Raw genomic sequence first — 22,788 nt, 5'->3', positions numbered from 1 at the left:
TTTCAAAATAAAGACTAAAAATAGGGCTGAGGGTGTAGCTCAGAAGTAGAATGCTTCTGGGTTCCATTCCTAGTACTGCAAAAGAAAAAAGTTCAAAATCAATCTAAAGTACATTTTTCAGTAATGGCTACTTATACATCATGAAAATTTGTTTTTAAGAACCAAATGTATTAAGTTAGTGAGATAAAAAAATAAAAAAGATTTCTCATATCAATACAAGGGTTGCATGCATTTAATTCTTCCATATGTAGTCATATCAAGAATTTGTCAAAAACTCCCTACTAGATCAAACTGGGGATCAAACCCAGGAGTACTCCAACTCTGAGCTACCAGCCCTTTTTATGTTATTTAGAGACAAGGCCGTGATAAGCTGCTTGTGCAGGCCTAAAACTTGTGATACTCCTGTCTCAGCCTCCTGAGTAGCTGGAATTACAGGCATGTACCACTGGGCCCAAAGCATTTTCTCTCTCTCTCTCTCTCTTTTTTTTTTTTTTTTTTTTGGTGGTACTGTGGTTCCTGGAAACCCTTCTACCTCCGGGCTACACTCCCAGAACTATTTTTTTTAATATATATTTTTGTTTGGAAATAGGGTCTCCTAAGCCAGCGTGGCTGTCTTCAAACCTGGGCGTTCCTCCTGTCTCCGCCTCCCAAGTGCAGGGATTACAAGCGTGCACCACCACACCCGGCCTTTTTCTCTCATTTTTAAGAGCACCAAATGCCAGACATGGTGGCTCATGCCTATAATCCCAGTATTTGGGAGGCTGAGACAGGAAGATCACAGGTTCATGGCCAGCCTCTGCAATTTGCAAGCCACCCTGCAACATAGTGAGACCAAGTTTCAAAATAAAAAATTAAAAAATAGGGCTGGGGAGTAGATCAGACAGAATGCCTCTAAGTTCAATCCCATGTGCGTGTGTTTTTTTTTTTTTTGTGTGTGTGTGTTTTATTCAGCATTTACACAAATACACACACACATAGAGGCTTCCCATATAATCAAAAGAATACTTACTATTTCATGTTATTTTATAAGTGTTCAACAATGCACTTGGCCTAAGGAATATTTGGACCTATAGCTTGTAGTTATGTTTAATAGCTATATGATATGATTATCTCATTACATCATTAACCATATAGTTCATAACTTATTATGACAATAAAACTATAATACACATAGTTATTCCACACCCCAAGTGAGAATTCACTAAATTCATGTAAAACAGAAAAAAAAGTTTTGATAAAAAAATAGAAAGGTAGGTGTGTGTGTTTGTGTAAAACAAATTAAGAAAAAAGTTCCAGTAAAATGGTTAGATTTGGGGATATATTTTCCTTTAGGGACAGCGTTATATGGCTTATTTCCAGGCTAATCAGTAAATGCCTATTGTATATTTATAATACTAATAATATTCTTGGACTTAACCACAGATTTTACTGTGTCTCTATGGAAAACTCTCAGTTGTAATCTATGAGTAGCAGTCCTACATCTCCCATGAATTCCTTTCCCTGAAATAACTCCTTTGTTACACTGTACACTCTTCTAATTGATACGGTATTTATTGTAGGGCAAACAGAGGTAGGAGAAGGATGTCAGTTCCAAGATTTCTTTGCTTCCTGTCCAATATTTTTGCTTTATTTAACACAGAAAGAGGAATGGTGGGAATTAGTCTGCTCCCTCTCCCCTCTCCCCTCTCCCCTCTCCCTCTCCCTCTCTCTTGTGGTACTGGGGATGGAAGCCAGGGATCTTCTACCTCTGGGATACACTCCCAGACCTATTTTATATTTTAGTTTGAAACAGGGTCTAAGTTGTTGAGAGCCTCACTAAGTTGCTGAGGCTGGCTTCGAACTTGCACAATCCTCCTGTCTCAGCCTCCCAAGTACTGGGATTACAAGTGTGCACCACCATGCCTGGCTCGTTATTTCTTATCTTCACAAATAACTGCAAAATAATAACCAAAAAGAATATTTCCTAAAGGTCCTATTCAAGAAACAGAGTACTCAAAATATTTCTAAGCAGTATGTTTGTCAGAGATTCTATGACAGTATTGAAAGATTCAATGTTACTGAAATAATGAATGACTGATTTGGCAGGAAGAAAATGAGCAAAATGTGCTAGAAAGTTAGGAAGAAAACACTCTGAGATCAGAAAAGAATGGTCACATAATTGGGAATGTAGAGAGATAAAAGGAAAAACTAGATAGATTAAAACTGGTCAATGAGAACTTCAATTTGTTTCTTGACAATCTTATACAGTGATTTTTTTCATTTTTAATGAAAAGATAAAGTAGTAGAATAGATCTCAATGTGTTATATAGGTCTTAGTTTTTACATTTTCTTTTGCATAAAGAAAAACTTGTGACATGTGAGGTAACATAGTATTTATATAAGTATAATGTGCACCTTTGGTGTTCAAACTGGTTTTAAATCCCATCTGCCATTTATTGGTACCATAACCTTTAGCAAGTTACTAAAGACTTCTAAGCCCTAGTTTCTTCATCCACAAAGTGTGAGTAATAGTTCCTCATAGGTTTATTGTGATACTTAAATGTGGTACACACCATAGCACATAGGCGGCATTCAACAGAAGCTACTGTTATTGATATTACAAAACATGTTTTGAAACTAAGAGTCACAGTCTCAGATAATTATGATGATCTTCTACAAACTCCAGCTTTAGTTACCCATGAGGCAAATTTGGCTTTTCAAAATATTCAGTGTATATCTGTGGTTGGTAAGGCAAAGTTAATTTCCATCTTATAGTACAGAAAGATGAAAAGGTAAAAATAGATACCAAGAATACCGCATATCTGCATTATAAATAGAATTAGCAGAGAATAAAGTAAAAATGTCTTAATCAAATAGAGGGGTGTGTGTGTGTGTGTGTGTGTGTGTGTATTAATGAAGATTGAACCCAGGGGAATTCTACCTCTGAGTTACATCCCCAACTCCATTTTATTTTTTATTTTTTGGAAATGGGTCTCACTGAATTCTGAAGGCCTCACTAAGTTACTGAGGCTGGCCTTGAACTTGTGATCCTTCTGTCTTAGCATCCCAAGTACTGGGATTATAGGCATCACCAAAATGCCTGGCTCAAACACTTTTTATACTGAATAAGAAGTCTCTGGTGGTGCTCACTTATGCAGCATATATAGTAAAACTGGAACAATACTGAGAAGATTAGTGTGGCCCCTATGCAAGAATGACATGCAAATTCATAAAGTGTTCCATATTTTTATTTATGTCTTACAAACCAGCACTAGAGAAAATAGTCAGAAATTTACTATAACAGGAAATAAGCAATAAATGCCTAAACCAGAGAAACAATAATTTCCATCAAACAAACAACTAAGCAAAGAAGAACAAACACTACCTCATACTCAAGAAGTTAGAAATTAAAAATGATCTCTCAATAATCATGCTGAATATAAATGGCCTCAACTCTCCAATAAAAAGATATGATGGCAAAATGGATTAAAAACCAGAATTCATCTATATGCTGCCTGCAAGAAACATGGCTTACAAATAAAGATAGTAACAAACTAAAGGTAAAGGGCTGAAGCAAGGTAATCCATGCCAATGGAACATGCAGACAAGCAGGAATAGCAACTTTGATATCAGACAAATCTGACTTTAAGCCCAAGCTTATCAGTCGAGACAAAGCAGGTCATTTTTTATTGGTAAAAGGAACAATCAAGCAAAAAGAAATAATTATAGTCAACTTTTATGCCCCAAACATAGGTGCAGGGACTTTCATAAAACAAACTCTTTGCAACATTAGGTCACACATAGATGCCAATACAATACTACTGGGAGACTTCAAGATTCCTCTCACACAGCTAGACCAATCTTCTAGACAAAAGGTTAATAAAGAAGTCTCAGACCTAAAGAACACCATAAACCAAATAGACTTTTTAGATACATATAGAATATTACACCCAACTATACAAGTTTATATTTTTCACAGCTGCTCACAGAATCTTCTCCAAAATAGACCATATCCTGAGCCACAAAGTGAGCACTATCAAATTAAAAAAAAATGTGACATATTCCCTTGCATCCTTACAGACCACCCGGAATGAAACTAGAGATAAACTGTAAGAAGACCAAGAGTAACCACATAAATGTGTGGAGACTGAACACATTGCAGAATTAGGAATGGGTCATAGAAGAAGGAATAAAATCAAGAAATTTCTAGAAACCAAAGAATATAAAGGTACAATATATTAAAACCTTTGAGATACCCTGATGGGCAGTATTAAGAGAAAAACTCATAGCACTGAGTGTCCACATAAGAACAAAAAATAAATAACCTAATGACACACCTCAAAGCCCTTGTAAAGGAGGAACAGTATAGCTCCAAAGCCAATGGAAGACAGGAAATTATTAAAATCACAGAAGAAATTAATGAAGTAGAGAACAAAAAAAATACAAAAAATGAACAAAACCAAAAGCTGGTTTCTTGAAAAAATAAATAAGATACATAAACCACTAGCCAACCTAACCAAAAGAGAGAATAAATCCAAATTACAAGAATAAGAGGTGAAAAAGAAGATTTTACCACTGACAGCATGAAAATCCAGAGGATTATCAGAAACTACTTTGAAAAAGTATACTTCAGTAAAATGGAAAATTTGGAAGAAATTGACAAATTTCTAGATAAATACAACCTTCCCAAACTGAGTCATGAAAATAGAGAAAATTTAAACCAACCAATAGAAATCAAAGAGGCTGAAGCGCCTACTGTCAAACAAAATCCCAGGGCCAGATAATTTCCCAAGTCAATTTTATAAAACCTTTATAGAAGAGCTAATCCCAATACTTTTCAATTATTTTAATGAAATAGAAACAGGATTCTCCCAAATACATGCTTTGAAGCCAACATCACATTAATACCAAAACCAAATAAAGACAGCTCAAGAAAACTATAGGCCTATATCACTGATGAACTTAAATGCAAAACTGCTAAACAAAATACTAACACACATTCAAAACCACTCAAAAAAATCATACACCATGACCAAGCAGGACTCATCCAAGGGATGCAAGGTTGGTTCAACATATGAAAAATAACTCATGTAATTCACATAAACAAACCAAAGACAAAAATCACATGATCATTTCCATAGATACTGTAAAAGCATTTAACAACATCCAACACTCATTTATGCTAAAAGCACTGCAGAGAATCAGAACAGAAAGAACATACCTCAACATCATAAAGGCAATATACAATAGGCCCACAGCCAACATCATATTAAATGGGGAAAAACTGAGAAATCACACTAAAAACAGGAACAAGACAAGGATGTCCATTATCACCACTTCTTTTCAATATAGTACTTGAGACTTTAGCCAGAGCAATAAGGCAAGAAAAGAAAATTAGAGGAATACAAATAGGAAAAGAAGAACTAAATCTATCTCTATTTGCAGATGACATGATACTATGCTTAGAAGACGCAACAAACTCAACCAAAAAGCTTATAGAACTGATCAACAAATTCAGCAAAGTGTATGGATACAAAATAAATATTAAAAAAACAGAAGGTTTTCTGTATGTCAATCATAAATTCACTGAAAAAGAAATCCAGAAAACACTTCCACTCAGGATATTCCACAAAAAATAAAATACTTAGGAATAAACCTAACCAAGGAAATAAAAGACCTCTACAAAGAAAAGTATAAAACATTGAAAAAAAAATCAAATACCTTAGGAGATGGAAAGATCTTCCATGTTCTTGGATAGACAGAATAAATATCATAAAAATGGCAATTCTTCCAAAAGTGATCTATAGATTCATCACAATATCCATTATATTACCAAGGTCATTCCTCACAGACACAGAAAAATCAGTCCTCAAATTCATTTGGAACAATAAAAGAACTAGAATAGCCAAAGTAGTTCTCAGCCAACAAAAACCATGCAGGAGGCATTACAACACCTGACTTCAAACTACACTACAAAGCCATAGGAATAAAAACATCATGGTATTGGCACACAACCAGACACATAGACTAATGGAGCAGACTCAGAAACAAATCTGTACACTTACAGCCAATTAATTTTTTATAAAGGGGCTAAGAACATAAACTGAAAAAAAAGATAACCTTCTCAATTAATGGTGCTTGCAAAACTGGTTAAACATATGCAGAAAAGTGGAAATAAACCCCACTTTCTCACTCTGCACAAGAGTCAATTCAAGATGGAGCAGACTTGGAAATCAGACCAGAGACTTTGAGGGCATAGGTTCAATACTTCAACACAGAGGCACAGGTAAAAACTTTCTCAACAAGACCCCAAAGGCACAAGTAATTAAAAAGAAGCAATATGTGGGACTGGATTAAACTGAAGAGCTGCTGTACAGCAAAGGAAACTATCAAGAACCTAAACAGAGAACCAATTGAATGGGAAAACTTTTGCCAACTGCTCCTCAGATAGAGGACTAATATCTAGAATATACAATGCACTCAAGAAACTCACTGCTAAGAAAACAACTCAATCAAAAAATGGGCAAGTGAACTAAATAAACACTTCACAAAAGAAGAAATTCAAATGGCCAATAAATGCATGAAAAAATGTTTATTATTAGCAATCAGAGAGATGCAAATCAAAACTACCTGAGACTTCACCTAACCCCAATTAGAATGGCAATCATCCAAAAGACAAACAACAATAAATGCTGGCGAGTGTGTTCAGAAGTGGGAATTGTAATTCATTGTTGGTGGGATTTAGTGCATTCACTTTGGGAAAACAGTATGGAGGATCCTCCGAAGAATAGGAATGAACCTAGCATATGATCCAGCAATACCACTTCTGGGTATCTACTCAAAAGAATGATAATCAAACTACCAAACTAAAGTATGCGTAGTGCCGGGCATGGTAGAGCACGCATGTAATTCCTGCGCTTGGGAGGCAGAGACAGGAGGATCGTGCAGGTTCGAAGCGAGCAGCACTGGCTTAAGAGACCCTGTTTCCAAATAAAAAGTATAAAATAGGTCTGGGAGTGTAGCCCGAAGGTAGAAGGGTTTCCAGGAACCCCAGTACCCCCAAGAAACAAAACAAACTAATGTATGCGTATCTATATTCATAGCTACACAATTCACAATTGCCAAATATGGAACCCACCAAGATGTCCATTAACAGATGAATGGACTAAAAAACTATAGAATATGTACATGATGGAATTTTACTGAGCCATAAAGAACAAAATTATGTAATTTGGGGGGAAATAATGGAACTGGAGAACATTATGCTAAATGAGATTAGTCAGTCATAAAAAATAAAAAAATCAGACGCTCTCCCTAATATGTGGAAGCTAGGGAGAAAAAGGGTCCTAGGAGGAACTCTAGAAGGAGGAGAAACCATAGATGAACAAACAAGGTGACCTGAGGGGGATGGGATGAGAGAAGAGTTAAATTCCCTAATGTACATGATGCACATTCACAAAAAATATCAATCACTGAGCCAGATATGAGGAGGAGGGAGGGAATGAGATAAGAATTGGGTGAGGGCTAAATGAGTGATGTGTGCATGTATGCCTCTACCATCTTGAACCCCATCAAGATGTTTAACAACAAAGCACCAAAAAAAAAAAAAAAAAACAGAAAAGAAAAATAAAAGCCAGACATGGTGGTGCAAGCTTATAATCCTCGTACCTGGGAGGCTAACACAGGTGAATTGCAGGTTCATGGCCAGCCTCAGCTACTTAGTGAGGCCTTCTACAATTTATTAAAACCCTATTTCAAAATAAAGAATAAAAAAAAAACGAGCTGGGGGTATAGCTTGGAGGTAGAACACCCCTAGGTTCCATCCCTAGTTCCAAATAGGGCTGGGGGTAGCTCGAAGGTAGAATGCCCATGGGTTCCATCCCTAGTCTGCAAAGAAAAAAAAATCTCTGGTGCAACATATAACATAGGCCTAGCCACATTTTTTAATCATTGTTCATATTTATTCCAATATTTTGAACATATTCTTACACAGAAGGTAAAATGCCTGTCATATTTTATCACTTTTGAGCAGTAGAATGTAAGAGTTTTAAATGAGGATAGAATATACCATAATATTTATATCCATAATATTCACAAACTATCCTCAGGGGCAGTCAATATCCTGTCCCACACACCAATAAATGACTCACTTCTAGGTGGATCTGAAAAATAAAGACTTGTTATAGGGCTGCACAGGCCTTTTAACAATTCTGCTTCATAATTACCAAGGAGTGCCTTCTAGCCAACAGGACAGGACTGCAGCTGGCTTGGGTAACTTACAAAGGACAAAGAGGAGGGAGGAAAGGTTTAGCCAGAATTCTATAGTCAAACTGGAACTTGAGGAGGTGGCCTACAGAGAATCTTGGAAGTTTAAAGATATGCCTTCAGTACAAAATGGGCATCTCTTACAGAACTCTGACAGATTCCACGAGGTGGAGCATGTGCCCACATCAAAGCCATGGCCCCTTCACATTTCTGAGAAGGACCAGTAGTCCTGACCCTCTCTCAGTGGACAAACGTTATTAGTCCCTATCAAAAGTCCCTTCAAAATTGGAACACTCTCATGGCCCTAAAGACAAAAATTAAAAGTGTTTAAAAATAAACAAACACCCAAACCCAAACATTAGTGCACTTTATCTTGAGATTATTTTCCCAAATAATCTTTGCAATTGCACTTCTGAGAGTGTTCTTTATAATGACAACAAAATAAGGGCTGCAAAGAATAGATTTATCTGACATTTTGTAAAATGAGAATTATTCATTGGATTAGCTCTACTATATTCTATGCAGTACAAATATACTGTCAATATTTATGTCTCCAAATTAAAACCCCACTTTGCTAAAAATAAACTCTCCATTAACCAGATCTCAAATAAGAGGCTATCTAGTAGGACAAAATCTATTTGTTATAATTCAATATGCTAAGCACAATATATGTGATATAAATGGATAGCATGTCAGTCCAGAGGATGGTAAGAAAAGAGAGTCAGACGATTAGGAAAAGCTTTTGGGAGATATCAAAAATTTTGGAAAAGAAAAACTAGTAGAAGTTCCATATGTGAACTACAGATTTAGCTATATAGGATATAGGTTTTTAAATAGTTTATAGCATACCTACTCATGGGTTTAAAGTAATTGTTATGGACAAAAGATGAAATGCTTTGGTTTGGCAATGTATTTACTGTATACAGAAAATTTTACTTCCATCACAGTGAAGTCTGAGGGGCAAGTATAAGTGCTTATCCTGTACCTTCAAGACCACACTGTTGTTGGCTGCCATAGCTTTTGTATATGGTATACACTGCCACCCCCACTCCAGCCTTTCCCTCTACACACACACTGGAAAGTCCCTCACACCTTTGAGGAAGGTAGTTAGGAGCTCTCATATTCAGAGCTAACCTATTCCCTGTCTACAGTGGTAGTTTTGCATCTGTCATAACAATGTCATCAGAACCTTATATTAACACTTTTTTTTTCTTTTTTTTTTTTTTTGTGGGTCTGGGTCTGGAACCCAGGGGCATTTGACATCCAAGCTACACCCCCTGCCCTGTTTTTTTTTTGGTGATACTGGGGTTCCTGGAAGCCCTTCTTCCTCCGGGCTACACTCCCAGTCCTATTTTATATTTTTGAAACAGGGTCTCTTACGCCAGCATGGCTGGCTTCTAACCTGCGCGATCCTCCTGTCTCCGCCTCCCAAGCGCGGGGATTACAAGCGTGCGCCACCACGCCCGGCTTTTTTTTTTTAAATTCTTTATTTTTGAAACAGGGTCTCACTAACTTGCGGAGGGCCTCACTAAGTAGCTGAGGCTGTCCGCGAACCATGATCCTCAGGTCTCAGCCTCTCAAATGCTAAGATTACAAGCATGCACCACGCCCGGCTTAACACATTCTCCTCTGGGTTTTTCTTGTCCGTTTTCTTTCTCCTGTTTTCCCTATACTTTGCAAGTCAAAAAGCCTAACTCCTCTACATAAGGTCCTTCTGTCCTTTGCAGTCAAGCACTCAACAAAGCATAATGAACATGATCTTTGGATCTGACTTTTATTCAGTTACTGCACCGTACAAGAGAAAAGAGTCCATATCTAAAAGCTTTCTGTCCTCCCTCCCACTTTCATTTCTTTCAAGTAGAGGATGTGCATGAAAATTCAAGAAAGATTATTTCTACTTAGCCAAAATCTTACTGTGGTAATAGAAAAGCTTCTAGAATATTACTGAAATGTGCTAGGCAGTGTCTACAAATAATCCATACTTACAGTAGAGACTGGATTGGCTTTATCTACATTTTCTATCAATACTATGCTTTTTTTTCCTTTGTATTTTCTCCACAGAATTACATTCACATGTATCATACTCTGTCAGTGACTCTGGTTTAGTAGCTCACAAGTGTTTTGGTCTTGGAATCCCTTCACATTCCCCCAAATTACTGAGGACCCCAAAGAGGTTTTGTTTATACATGGGTTATAACTGCCAATATTTATTATATTAGAAATTAAAGCTAAGAAAAGTTTAAATGTTTGACACATTTATAATAAAATCCATTATGTATTAACATAAATTATGTATTTTTATGAAAATAACTTTATTTTCCAAAACAAAATAGTAATGTTGCTTACATTTTTGCAAATCTTTTTAATGTCTGATTATTACAAGACAGCTGGATTTTCTGCATTCATCTGCTGTGATATGTTTTGATTGAAGCATGAGGGTAAAATCTGGCCTGACATAGATATGTACTGAAAAAAGATAGTTATGATTATTCTTTGATGGCACACCAAAACTTGATAAATACACCTTTTAAAAGGTTTGCTGCATAGCCAGATGTGGTGGCACACGCTTGTAAACCCAGCATCTGGGAGGCTGAGACCAGAGGATTGCGGTTCACGGACAGCCTCAGCTTCTTAGTGAGGCCCTCCGCAACTTAGTAAGACCCTGTTTCAAAATAAAGAATAAAAAGCAGGGCAGGAGTTGTAGCTCAGAAGTCAAATGCCCCTGGGTTCCATCCCCAGACCCACAAAAAAAAAAAAAAAAAAAAAAAAAGTTTCCTGCAATGTACACTAAATCCACATCTGTGAATTTAGAATTTTATATTAAAATCTGTTTTCCATCTTGCATTTTGAATGGATCTTTAACCCATGTGGGAATTTGATAAACATCTCAAAACTTAGTAATGTAATTCTGAAAATTCAAGGAAAACAATTGACAATATTTTTGGCCAGTGACAAAAATGGCTATGTACTAGATGATGTTTATTGTGTTCTAACTGGTTGGTTCTTTGCTGAAAACAAAAGGCCCTGAGTAATGATCTTTCTACAGTTGTCCTTTAGAAAATGTTGTTTCAATGAGCTATGTGGATCTTCCAAATATTGATACTTTTTGTTATTACAATATCATTAATATCACCTTTGGTCTCCAGGGAAGAATGTAAGCAGATAATTTTTTCCCAAAATTCTGTTTTTTTTAAGTTGAATTTTATCATTGGCAATAAATAAGTTATTTTTCTGGAATTTTCTGGCCACATTACTCATTCTTTAAAAAACATTAAATATCCACATTTGAATGACCAAACTTGGTCTGACAGGTGTTCTTTCCAGTAAAAATGGGGTTACATGAAAAAAGTCGCTAATTCAGCTTGCAACTAAAACAACTTCACAAGTTTGCCCCCCTCCCAAAATCAAGTTTGCTACACAATAGAAACACTTAATATACTTCTTATTTAATCACACCAGTAAAAAGATATATACTTAAAGGCCAGGATTTAGCAAATTTAAATTTTTGTTACTACTTCAAGGGTATTCTTAAAGTGAAAATGGCATTTCCACCCCAGTTGAATGTGTGGTGAAAAAATTTGATCACTGGTGCTACCACCTTGGTTTATATTAAGGGTTGAGTACAGTTATACCCCCAATTGCTTTGTACACAGAAAAAAGGCAAAGTATTAGTATCATTATGGGCAGAGTTTTAATTTCCTAGGACCTGTGAAAGAACCATGGACACCCACAAGGATATCAGCACAATACTTAGAGAACTAATTTTCTTATTAAAGAATTGGTCAAACAACTGTTGGATAATAAAAGTAGCCAGCTTGTTCTACTCTCCTCCTCTAGTTGATCTGCAATAATTTTTCAAAGAGTGGCCAGTTTTCATACTGCTAATCATTATTACCTGGAAAATTTTAGGTATATATGGATATTCCATAGATGCTGAACTTTGGAGTAGAAATGTTCCCTAACAGCCTCAATAATGAAAAAGACAAATCAAATAGTTTATCACAGAGGTAATATGAAGACCTAAATGGGCTTCCTAGTTATATGAGAGAGATAATGTGTAAAATTATGAAGGTAAATCCAAACTTATTACATAACCCATTTTCTTTCAAAGGAGAAAATGAAAAAGATAGGGATGGGAAAGAATATTAAGAGACTTTTACTTCTCTAGCTCTTCTCCTAAACTAATTAAAATTCTTTACTTTATCCTAGATTTACCCCCACTTTTATTAAGCACAAACATCCTTAACTCTTAATCTTTTCAAATCAAATGCTAATTTCTCCTATCTGCTTAAGTGTCAGAAGCAATTTAATTATTTGAAAATCCAAATGCAATGCCATTAAATTAGCATTTAATTTAGGATGGGAGGGAGAAAATATAGAAATAAAAACCATGTAAAAACATCATTCTTACTCAAATCATAATCTTTATCTCTTTTTTATAGGCAACAAACAGAACAGAAAAGTGAATACTAACCAAATTATTCAGTATGTATTGAACTATATTTTCCTAGCACACAAAGAAATAAAATATTCTGAAAAAAAGGAAAATATATAGGTGTGTCCTTTTCTTCCTTATATTTAGTTAGTGGTACTTCATGGTTTACAAAGTACTTAACACATGTTATTCGTCTTTAATGCAGGTAGAAATTATCTACATTTTTCAGAAATAAAAAAGGATGCTTTAAGGAAGTTAACTAACTTGCGCCAAATGAAAAGACCCATGGTAAAATCTTAATGGTAAGCACATCTTCTGGCTTCCAGTATCACATTAAAAGTTATGCACACTTGTAATCCCAGAATTTGGGAAGCTGAGACAGGAGAACTGTGGTTTGTGGACAGCCTCAGCTACTACTTAAGTGAGGCCCTCTGCAACTCAGTGAGACCCTGTTTCAAAATAAAAAATAAAAAGTAAGGTTAGGGGTGTAGCTCAGAAGAATGCCCCTGGGTTCCATCCCCAGTACCACACACAAAAAAAATATGCTTTTTATTATTTGGTGGTAGTGAGCTAAAGGAAGAAAATCCCTTTTACAAATTCTTATTTTGAACTTGAATTTTGAAACATAAATATACAAAACCACAATTTATTAAGTATTTCATTTATAAAGTAACAATTGCCAATAACAATAAGTTTGTGTTCTCAAAAATAAAAATGTATTATAAAAAATATATGTCCCCTCTCTTTCTGTGCTTGGCTAATCTCACTTAACATAATGTTCTCCAGGTCCTTCCATCTTCTTATGAATGACATAATTCTAGAGAGTATTTGGGATACCAGAGGGATTCCAGATAATAGAGGAGAAACCTCAGCAAAGCCAAAAAGGAAGGGTAGGGGAGGAAGAAGGCTGATATTCATTAGTGGAAATGCTATATGCGACTATGTATACATGTGAATATAACATTGTTAGCCTGGACACTCAGTATCCAGAGGGAGGGAAATGGGGAAGGGGGTAGGCACTGAACTGTGTGAATATATGCCATTGTCAACATGATCCACATTACAATGTGAAAATACAGTGCACCAATATAAAAATAAAATTAAAAAATTTTTTAAATCTAAGTTTTATGAAAAAGTGAACAGAATAAAAATTTAACATGAATAAATATATAAAGGAAGAAATTTCTTTAAAAAGGGCAGTGACTTTATAATCAATGACAATATTTTTCATAGATGACATAGTAACAAGTAAAATATATTAACAAACCAACATGTTAAGTGCATTCTTGTAACCTCAGTACTTGGGAAGCTGAACAGGAGGACCACAGGTTCAAAGCCAGCTTCAGCAACTTAGCAAGACCTTCAGCAACTTAGTGAGACTCCATTTCAAAATAAAAAGGGCTAGAAACCGGGCCCAGTAAGACGCTGGGTTCTGGGCGGGGGTCGCGCGTAGGGCACGCCAGATGGGGCCTGGGTCATGGGACTCTGGGCCCCAGGCCGAACTGCGAGTAGCACGCCAGACCCCTGGAGAAACCGGGCCCAGTAAGAAGCTGGGTTCTGGGCAGGGGTCGCGCGTAGGGCACGCCAGCTGGGGCCCGGGTCGCGGGACTCTGGGCCCCGGCTGAACTGCGTATAGCACGCCAGACCCCTGGAGAAACCAGGCCCAGTAAGATGCTGGGTTCTGGGCGGGGGTCGTGCGCGGGGCACGCCAGCTGGGGCCCGGGTCGCGGGACTCTGGGCCCCGGGCCGAACTGCGAGTAGCACGCCAGACCCCTGGAGAAACCGGGCCCAGAACAGAAAAAGATAAAGAAAAATATCGGAGAGGAGGTAAGAAAGCCGTTATGGATGCCAGGACACTGGAGATGCAGACAAAACTTATCTAAATGCACTGGAACTTATGGAAAAATTTGCCGTGAAAGAGGACTGCTATTTCTCTATATTGTTAAGAATCTCAGACATCACATATAAGGAGAGAGTTTAGCGGAGACCAAGGAGAAATGCGGTGTTGAAAGAGTTCTCCGCGATGGTGGTGGAGACTTGTATTCAGGAGAAGCAGAAACCGGATCTTACCAACTTTATTTTTTTGGAGAAATTACACCAAATGTCGAATGCTACCTTCACGCATGCTTAGGAACACTGGACAACATTCAGAGTGGAAAAAGAGCCTGGGAAGGATTTGAAATGGTGGAGGCAGTGGCAATGCCAGTGGCCAATACTCAGGGGAGGCAGAGATCTGATACATTACACCTGGAACCTTTGAAATAATAACCACAGAGACAGTGATCGGAACCTGCTGAGGGGTTAGGCGGGCGCCGGGGCCAGTGGCCGACATCGGAGCTTACTGTGAGGCAAGGCCACTACTGAAGCCTCTGTGGCTGGGATTGGAACCTGCAGAGGGGTTAGACCGATGCTGGGGCCAGCGAGGCTGGCATTGGAGCCTGCCGTGAGGCAAGGCTTGTGCTATGGCCTCCGAGGCCAGGATAAGAGCCTGCTGAGGGGTTAGGCCGGTGCTGGGGCCAGCGAGGCCGGCATCGGAGCCTGCCTTGAGGCATGACCAGTGCTGGGGCCTCCAAGGCCGGGATCGGAGCCTGCCGAGGGGTTAGGCCGGTGCTGGGGCCAGCGAGGCCGGCATCGGAGCCTGCCTTGAGGCAAGGCCGGTACTGGGGCCTCTGAGGCCGGGATCGGAGCCTGCCGAGGGGTTAGGCTGGTGCTGGGGCCAGTGAGGCTGGCATCGGAGCCTGCCTTGAGGCAAGGCCGGTACTGGGGCCTCTAAGAGCCTGCCGAGGGGTTAGGCCAGTGCTGGGGCCAGCGAGGCCGGCATCGGAGCCTGCCTTGAGGCATGACCAGTGCTGGGGCCTCCGAGGCCGGGATCAGAGCCTGCCGAGGGGTTAGGCCGGTGCTGGGGCCAGTGAGGCCAGCATCGGAGCCTGCCTTGAGGCAAGGCCGGTACTGGGGCCTCCGAGGCCAGGATAAGAGCCTGCTGAGGGGTTAGGAAGGTGCTGGGGCCAATGAGGCCGGCATCGGAGCCTGCCGTGAAGTAAGGCCAATACTGGGGCCTCCTAGGCCAGGATAAGAGCCTGCTGAGGGGTTAGGCCGGTGCTGGAGCCAGTGAGGCCGGCATCGCAGCCTGCCGTGAGGCATGGCCGGTGCTGTGACCTCCGAGGCCAGTATCGGAGCCGGCCGAGGGGTTAGGCCAGTGCTGGGGCCAGCGAGGCCGGCACCGGAGCCTGCCATGAGGCAAGGCCAGTACTGGGGCCTCCGAGCCCGGGATTGGAGCCTGCCGAGGGGTGAGGCCGATGCTGGGGCCAGCAAGGCTGGCATTGGAGCCTGCCGTGAGGCAAGGCCGGTACTGGGGCCTCCGAGGTCAGGATAAGAGCCTGCCGAGGGGTTAGGCCGGTGCTGGGGCCAGTGAGGCCGGCATTGGAGCCTGCCGTGAGGCAAGGCCGGTACTGGGACATCCAAGGCCGGGATAAGAGCCTGTCAAGGGGTTAGGCCGGTGCTGGGGCCAGCGAGGCCGGCATCGGAGCCTGCCGTGGGGCAAGGCCGGTACTGGGGCCTCCGAGGCCAGGATAACAACCTGCCGAAGGGCTAGACCGGTGCTGGGGCCAGCAAGGCCAGCATCGGAGCCTGCCGTGAGGCGAGGCCAGCATCGGAGCCTGCCGTGAGACATGGCCAGTGCTGGGGCCTCCTAACCCGGGAACGGAACCTGCCGAGGGGTTAGGCCGGTGCTGGGGCCAACGAGGTCGGCATTGGAGCCTGCCGTGAGGCTAGGCCGGTGCTGGGGCCTCCGAGGCCAGGATTGGAATCCTGCTAAGGGGTTAGACCAGTGCAGGGGCCAATGGCCAGCATCAGAGCCTGGCGTGAGGAAAGTTCACTCCTGCGGCCTCCAAGGCCGGGACCAAAGCCAGCTTAGGGGTTAGACCGGTGCAGGGGCCAGCGAGACCAGAACTAGGGCCTCCCATGAGGCAAGGCCGCTGCTTGAGCCAGCGAGTTCTGGATCAGTCCACTGAGTAGCCAGACTACTACTGGGACCATCAAGAGTGGGATCGGTACTTGCAATGCAGCATGCACAGAGAAATATCGCAGAAAATATAAATCAGACGCTTCTCTTAATCAGCAATAACTAGGAGGAAAAGGGCAACAGGAAGAGGTTGAGCTATAGAAAGGGCCCTATAGTGAAGCAACTAATGTGACCAATCAGAGGGTATGTAATACTGGAGGACGGAGCCTCTTTAAAACGCAGGAGGTACATAAACAAATGTATCAAAGTAAATCACCAAAGAAGCTTGTGATGGTGGGAGGGGGAGGGAATGGGATGGGGGCTGGAGGAGGGCTAATTGGATGATGTGTGCTTGTATATCCTCTCAAGTCTTGTACTCCAATGTGATTGATATATGACTACAATGCACCAATTTAAAAAATAAATTAATAAAAAAAATTAAAAAAATAGTAGCTCAGAGGTAGAATTCTCCACAGTACCTATATTAAAAAGCCTATCCATTCTTTGTGGAATGGTTAGTAGCAGGCACATTTATATTCACGATAAGAAATACTAGTGTGCCAGGCATCACTGCAGGGACTAAGGAGACAAGGAAACTAGACAGACCAAGTCCCTAACCTCAGAGAGTTTACCTTCAAATGACTCATAAGGAATAAAAATAATTAAAATAGTTTTAGATAGTAAGAAGTATAAATAAAACACAGCAGGTGACCTGGATAGACAGACAAGGAAGAGAAGGAGAGTTCTCCTAGACCAGGAATCAGAGACAGGTGTCTGAGGACAGAGCCTCTGAACAGAGGATGGAGCCCAGTGGAGGAGGAAGCTGGAGGACCCTCTGGAGGTAGAGGTAGAGCAGGACAGCCCTATGTAGCCAGCCGGGCATCTGCAGCAAAAGCAAGAAGACCAGCAAGTCTGAGCAAGGTGAGGAAGGGCAAACCGTAATCCCAGGATAGGTCTGAGAGAGGCAGGCTGAGATTGGATAACGCTGGATGTTACAAAACATTGTTAGGAACTTGGGTCTTTTTATTTATTCTACCAACAGTCCTACAGTGTATGTAGTATTTACAGAGGACAGAATCAAGTCCTAAAATGATTATACAACTCTCTCTGCCCTTCTGAAACATCACCATTTAGTCATGGGGTTTTCATACTCCACAGCCTTGCTATCAAATGAAAGCATAGGCTAATTAAGAGGAAAATGAAATGACGGGGAGGGAGTCTCATGTCTCTCTCCCATACAGAACCCAAAAGAAGATTCAGGAAAATAAATTCAGGCTTTAGCTCTGTCAAAAAACAAACAAACAAAAAAACAAAATAAAAAGGGCTAGGGAGGAATATAGAGGTATTTGGAAGGGTCACTGGGTTCAGTTCCCAGTGACTCCCACACAAATGTATATAGTAGTTGTATGCAGAAATCATATATATATATATATATATATATATATATATATATATATGTGTGTGTGTGTGTGTGTGTGTGTGTGTGTGCATATATATACACATCATATGTATATATGTATATATACATATACACACATATATATTTACATTATATAAGTATGTGTATGTATATGTGTATGTAATGTACAAAGATAGCAGAAGGAGTTGAAATGTAAGGCCTACATAAGAATAATCTTGTAACAAAAGAACTCTGGTAGTCTCCAATGTGTGTATATGATTTGGCAGCTGTGTGTGTGTGTGTGTGTGTGTGTGTGTGTGTGTGTGTGTTTCTAGTACTGGGAACTGAACTCAGGAGCTTTCTTCCTCTGAGCTATATCCCTAGTCCTACTTCATTTTTTATTTTGAAACAAGGTCTCTCTAAATTGCTGAGGCTGGCCTCGAACCAGTGATCCTCTTGTCTCAGTTTCTCAAGTTCTGGGCAGTAGTTACATTTTTATATTAAAATTTAAAAATAATTTTAAACAACTGGATGTGGTGATGCATAACTCTAATCCCAGTACTTGGGAGGCTGAGACATGAAGATCACAGGCTCAGGTTCTAGGCCAGTCCCAGCAATTTAGCAAGACCCTTTATCAAAACAAAAAATAAAACAGGACTAGGAATGTAGCTTAGAGGTAGAATGCCCCTGAGTTCAATTTCCAGTATAATAATAATGATAATAATAATAACAATAATAATATGTAAAACATAAAAATTAATCCAATTTAAGTCTTTTTACCATGAAGCATCTTAGGGCTCCACAAAAAGCAGTTTGAAAACCACTGAATAAAATTTGCTGTCATAAATTCATTACTTGATCTCCTCGTAGGTCACTGAAGATAAAAATCAATAACTGCCTTTAACAATAAAATTACATAAAACAAGAAACATGAGTAACCAAGGCAGTCTATAGATACTAAGTCCATAGTATATGCCAACTCATCCTATTGGTTGAAATATATAAAATTTCTGATATCTGACAATTTGACTACATAAATAAGGCTCAAAAAGATCAATCTAATATTTCCCATTTTAATTTGGCACTATTTTAAAAACATCAAAAAGTTGTCCAAATAAATATTATAAGGAACTTAAAAAGTACAATAACCACACAAAGACATATCATTAGAACTACCTTCACATATCAACAATACTTCTGACTTACAGTGCAAAGTTCTATTCACTTAAATAGTACTCAAAATATATTGTAATAAGCCATCTCTTCTTTACTGGGATATAAGTACACTGATAATTACCTATCTTCCTTAATGCAGTTTGGCATTCCATTTTTGAAATTAAAGGAGCAGATTCATCTAGCTGTCATTGGAATTTCTTCAAGTAAATGACATTTCAAAACCTGTTAACTTTATAAAGTAAATAGAAATGTTTTCTTTTATTGCAGTCTTTATTAAACCAAATGGCAATCAGCAAGTTAGACTTGGTTAGGAATTATAAATTTGGTGATAATAGTTTTGTTTGTTCACTTGTTCCTGTATGGACTTTACCTCTTCATTCTTTTTACTGACCTAAGTTACAAATTAAATACATTTAATAGTTTAAGAACTCTATTTTGGAAGATGCTGACCCAATATGTAAAGGCACCTCTAAGAATAAATACTATTCTCATCTAATATACAATTTAATATTCAAATATTGGGATAAACCAAATTATTTTATTTGGAGGTTAATTCAGTTCCTTTTGAAGTTTTCCTCAAATCCAATACATTGCCACAAATTAAGCCACTTATAGAGAAAAAAGGGCTTCTGCCACATATAAAGGTGGCCCTTCCCTCTCATCAATGAGGGCTATAACAGAAAAAAGTAATTTACACTGGATGTGCATGATTTTCATTCTCCCATTATGAACTACACTGAAGTAAAATTCAAAGTGCTATGATTCATTTGGTACTACTGTATATTAATGAAAATATACAATAAATTAAAAACTCTTATTTTAAGAGTTATAAATTTTACTTAGTTATATTCTATCAAAAAGAAAAATGTCAGCTAGGTGTGGTGACACACACATGTAATCCCTGTGCTTGGGAGGCTGAGACAGGAGAATCTCACAGGTTAGAAGCCAGCCTTAGCTGGCTTAAGAGAACCTGTTTCCAAATAAAATATAAAATAGGTCTGGGAGTGTAGCCCCCTGGGTTCCATCTCCAGTACCACAAAAGAAAGGAAGAAAGAAAGAAAGAGAGAAAGAAAGAAGGAAAGAAAGGAAGAAAGAGTCTTTATCAGAAATAAACACATGCTGCTTTTTAGAATGATGAAGGCTTCAAATTGCTAAATACTGACTTCTTTTAAAAACACTTAAGAATGACAACCTTAAAAAGCTACAAATGTTGCCAAGTCATGTCATAACTGGCACAAACAATTCTATTTCCATGTAAATGTATTTCATGCTACTACATGAATCAACATTAAATACCTTGTAGTTACTAAAAACTGGAATACTGGCCGAGATGTGCACAGCAATTATAAAATGTGAAAAAATGAACACCCATTTTCTAATACTTCTTTAATAATAGCTAGAAGTGAGGATGTTCTTTCTAGGCAAACAAGAAATATTAGTTTCTTTAAAACTAAGAAAGATACTAAGATGTCTTAAATGATAGCAGTGTCATGGTTCCTGGCCACGGGTATCTCAAAAGAAAAAACAGTTTGAAGCCTAGTATCACCTCCAAATCTTTTATGAGACTAACAAATTGCCACAGACATTTTTAAAAATTATCAAATAATAGCACATTTTCCCTTATTCAATTAAAACGTAACTAAGCTTTAATTTAACCAAATATGTCTCAAGAATACTTTTTCTAACAAAGACATAACTCTTCACTTTTGCAGCTAGGAAATGATATTTTTTAAAGCTCAACTCAGATGACATCCGGCTCTGCAGTGAAAGAGTTAACATTCAACTAACCTGATCTGTACTTCTGATCCATTACATTTCTCACAAGCTGCCCTACAATGAGCTGAGCAAGTATCAACTGTAATTTGATCCCAGAGTTTATGGGAAAAAATAACTCCACATACTCAACATGCATGTTTAATAAAAAAATCTGTTTCAAGAGAAGCATATCCGATAAACACAATTTAAGGCATATTTAATTGTCTGATTAACTGAAATCTGCAATCCCTTTGCTTTCCTCATGCTCTCAAATAAAATAGAAAAAAAAAAAAAAAAGCAGCAGCCCTACTGCAGGGAAAAGAGGCTTGAAAAACAACTTTGATTGGCACTTGGCCTGACCCACAGAGGAAGAAAAACAGTTTTTGGACAAAGAGCGCAAATATTTGAGCTTGCTTACTTATGTGCTTTCTTTCTTTCTTTCTTTCTTTCTTTCTTTAATATATAAATAGCAATCCTAAAGTGACTGTAGATAGAGAAATTGGGGAGAAAAAGGTACCCTATTCGTTTTAGCTTTCAGTACTATGCATTTGCACAGCTCAGCAATTTTAATTCATTGGTACTGGGCAAACAGAAGCACCTCAACAAATGTTTCCACTCACAGCAATGTAAAAATAGAGTTTAAAGAAGAAAAAACCGATTATAATATTACTCAGGGAGGTTGTTCAATTGACTTTAAACTCTTCTGGGTCCAAAGAGACCGTTTTCCACCCTTTTCCTCCCTCCCCCTATCCCCACGGAGCGATTAAGCCAAGTAAGCTAAACAATACTGAAGTAAACTTTCTATCAGTCTTTATGGGGAGCAATGAACCGATGGTGCGTCTCTTTTTGTGGACCAACACCGGGTGGTGTGCGGCTGGTGCTAAGGAGGGAGAGCCCACGTCCACTCCAATGTCCTCCTCCCCCCACCCCTCCCCAGCCGGAGGGACTGTAAGGTCGAATAGCATTTCCCATGGGCAGAAAGTTCAAGATGCCTTAATAGTTCTTCCCCTGACTGAACTATAGACACAGGACAGCCATCAAAAGGGGGAGTTGGGCTGGCGCCCAAGACAGAGGCAACCGAGTACTCAAAAACAGCACCCACAAGAGTCAGCCACAGCATAAAGGGAGCCGGGTCCCCCCAGCCAGCCCGGGCTGCTCTGATTCCATCGCGACCTCCATCCCTGGCTCCAACTGCACCGGGAGGAGGATCCCACGGCTCCCTCCCTCCTTCCCACCGAGAAGCAAAACGGGGATAGCAAGGCAGGAAGGCGAGCCGGAAAGCAGAGCCCGGGTCCCCAAGTGCACCCGGGCCGAGGGCGTCCCGCGCCGCCCCGCCGCCGGCTCCGCGGGCTCCGGGCGGCGCGCTCGGCCGAGCCCGTACCTTCCGCAGCACTTTCCGGCAGTTGGTACAGAGCAGGTAGTTGGCGGCGGCCGCCGGGCCGCTGCCGCCCCGGTTCATGGTGGCTGCGGGCTCGGCGCGGCGGGGCGCGGGCGGGCGGCCGGTCGCGCCGGGCTGTCAGGGCCGGACCTCCCCGCGCCGCCCGCCGGCTTCGGCCTCGGCCCCGCGGGCGGGATGTCGCGATGCCAGGCGGCGGTGGGGACCGCGGCGCTGCCCGACGCGACCACCGCGGCGGCTGCCCGAGCGACGGCGGAGACGGCGGCGGCTGCTCCTCGCCTCACCGGCCCGTTGTTCCTCCCGCCCCCATCCTCCGGACCCCCGCCCCCGCCAGGCTAGGACGAGCAGCCGCCACCACTGCCGCCGCCGCCGCCGCCGCCGCC

General features: G+C 40.3%; 1 protein-coding gene across 1 annotated transcript in view; it reads right to left on the bottom strand.

The window, feature by feature from the left end:
• Positions 1 to 22,468, bottom strand: part of SESN3 (sestrin 3) — a gene marked incomplete at both ends in the record, with an annotated part of 69,264 nt that extends 46,796 nt beyond the window's left edge. The window contains one exon of the mRNA XM_080700527.1: positions 22,391 to 22,468. Coding sequence (XP_080556653.1) covers positions 22,391 to 22,468 — 78 coding nt within the window. The remainder of the gene's footprint in view (positions 1 to 22,390) is intronic.
• Between the last annotated feature and the right edge of the window lie 320 nt (positions 22,469 to 22,788).

This window comes from Muscardinus avellanarius (assembly GCF_963383645.1).
Source record: "Muscardinus avellanarius genome assembly, chromosome: 1".
Classification (NCBI taxonomy): domain Eukaryota; kingdom Metazoa; phylum Chordata; class Mammalia; order Rodentia; family Gliridae; genus Muscardinus; species Muscardinus avellanarius.
Note: the sequence above shows the minus strand (reverse complement) of the source record. Positions and strands in the feature narration are given on the sequence as shown.